Consider the following 1,083-nt stretch of genomic DNA (forward strand, 5'->3'; position numbering starts at 1 on the left):
ATAGCCAGAGAAATAATTTTCACCCTCTACAATCAAATACAAAATTGAATAACAAAAAGCATGGGCAATCATATTCTCGCCTCCTGCAACTAAAGAAAGAATCTCTCTTTTATAGATTCCGGCCCTGCAAAAATTCCTGTATTACTCAAGTATTATACACCTCATTCTGCGTCAAACAGAAACCCTGCTAAATTTTGATATCCTTCATAGCTCCATCTCCTAAATAATATACCAAAAATAAGAAGTAGAACCTCGCCATTTTAGGCAGTGTGTTGGATATTTTAATTAGATGTAGCAACGACAGGCGCCGGTTTAGCAATGAAGGTTGGCCCCTGATCTCCGGCCATTATCACAATTACCCTTAAGTCGTCCTGACCATCCGATGGGTCTGACATGTCCTTGGACATTTCACTCTTTCCGCCATCGCCAAGCTCTAAATTATGATGCTCCGAACTGTTGTTTTCTCGTCCTTCCGTAGTTCGCTCCTTCAAGTAAGACCACGTGAGAACAGTCAACGCAAAGGCTATGAGACCGAGCATGACACCCACTCCAGCCATTAGATAAGGAACTGGGGAATTCGCTGCCGATATTTGGTTCCTTCCTGTGCTCATATCATTTCTCATCCACATCCACATTTCCCCCTGCACAACCCTTCACACCCAAATGCCTTTCATTCACAAACATGAAACTCTAAGAGGGTAATATTTATATATAAATCTATATTACTCGAATACACTAAGAAATTGTATAAAGTTGTCTCACTCGTAGGGCATGCACATTTCCCATGAATGTATAATCTATTTGTCAACTTAATCAGTGTGCCATGTTGTTCTATTACAATATATTTATTACTTAGCGATTCACTCGCTCATTCTCCGTGTCTCAGAGACCTTGTAGATCTAAATTCCCGAAACAAAGTGAAGCGCATAACTCCTTGCTTGGGCTGTCTGGGCGGGCTGGCTCAGTCACAGTGGATAGCAGTAGTAGCAGTGATAGCTCTCGATGCGGTATGGGTGCGGGGGTCATTGTTAACTTTATCAATATGCCGTGTCGTGATAATATTATTCAGCGTGCAACGTGCTC

At 41.9% G+C, this 1,083-nt stretch overlaps 1 protein-coding gene across 1 annotated transcript; it reads right to left on the bottom strand.

The window, feature by feature from the left end:
• Positions 1-281: 281 nt before the first annotated feature.
• LOC149145468 (protein GLUTAMINE DUMPER 3-like) lies at positions 282-635 on the bottom strand. Its single transcript, XM_089452462.1, has one exon. It carries the CDS (start codon positions 633-635, stop codon positions 282-284), a length of 354 nt encoding a protein of 117 aa, XP_089308588.1.
• Positions 636-1,083: the final 448 nt, after the last annotated feature.

This window comes from Pinus tabuliformis, chromosome X (genome assembly GCF_031772625.1).
Source record: "Pinus tabuliformis cultivar Carrire ecotype Pingquan chromosome X, CPIR1, whole genome shotgun sequence".
Classification (NCBI taxonomy): domain Eukaryota; kingdom Viridiplantae; phylum Streptophyta; class Pinopsida; order Pinales; family Pinaceae; genus Pinus; species Pinus tabuliformis.

What these genes read in the sequence shown, in the direction of transcription:
- LOC149145468 (XM_089452462.1), bottom strand. Translation starts at nt 635, where the DNA reads ATGTGGATGTGGATGAGAAATGATATGAGCACAGGAAGGAACCAAATA.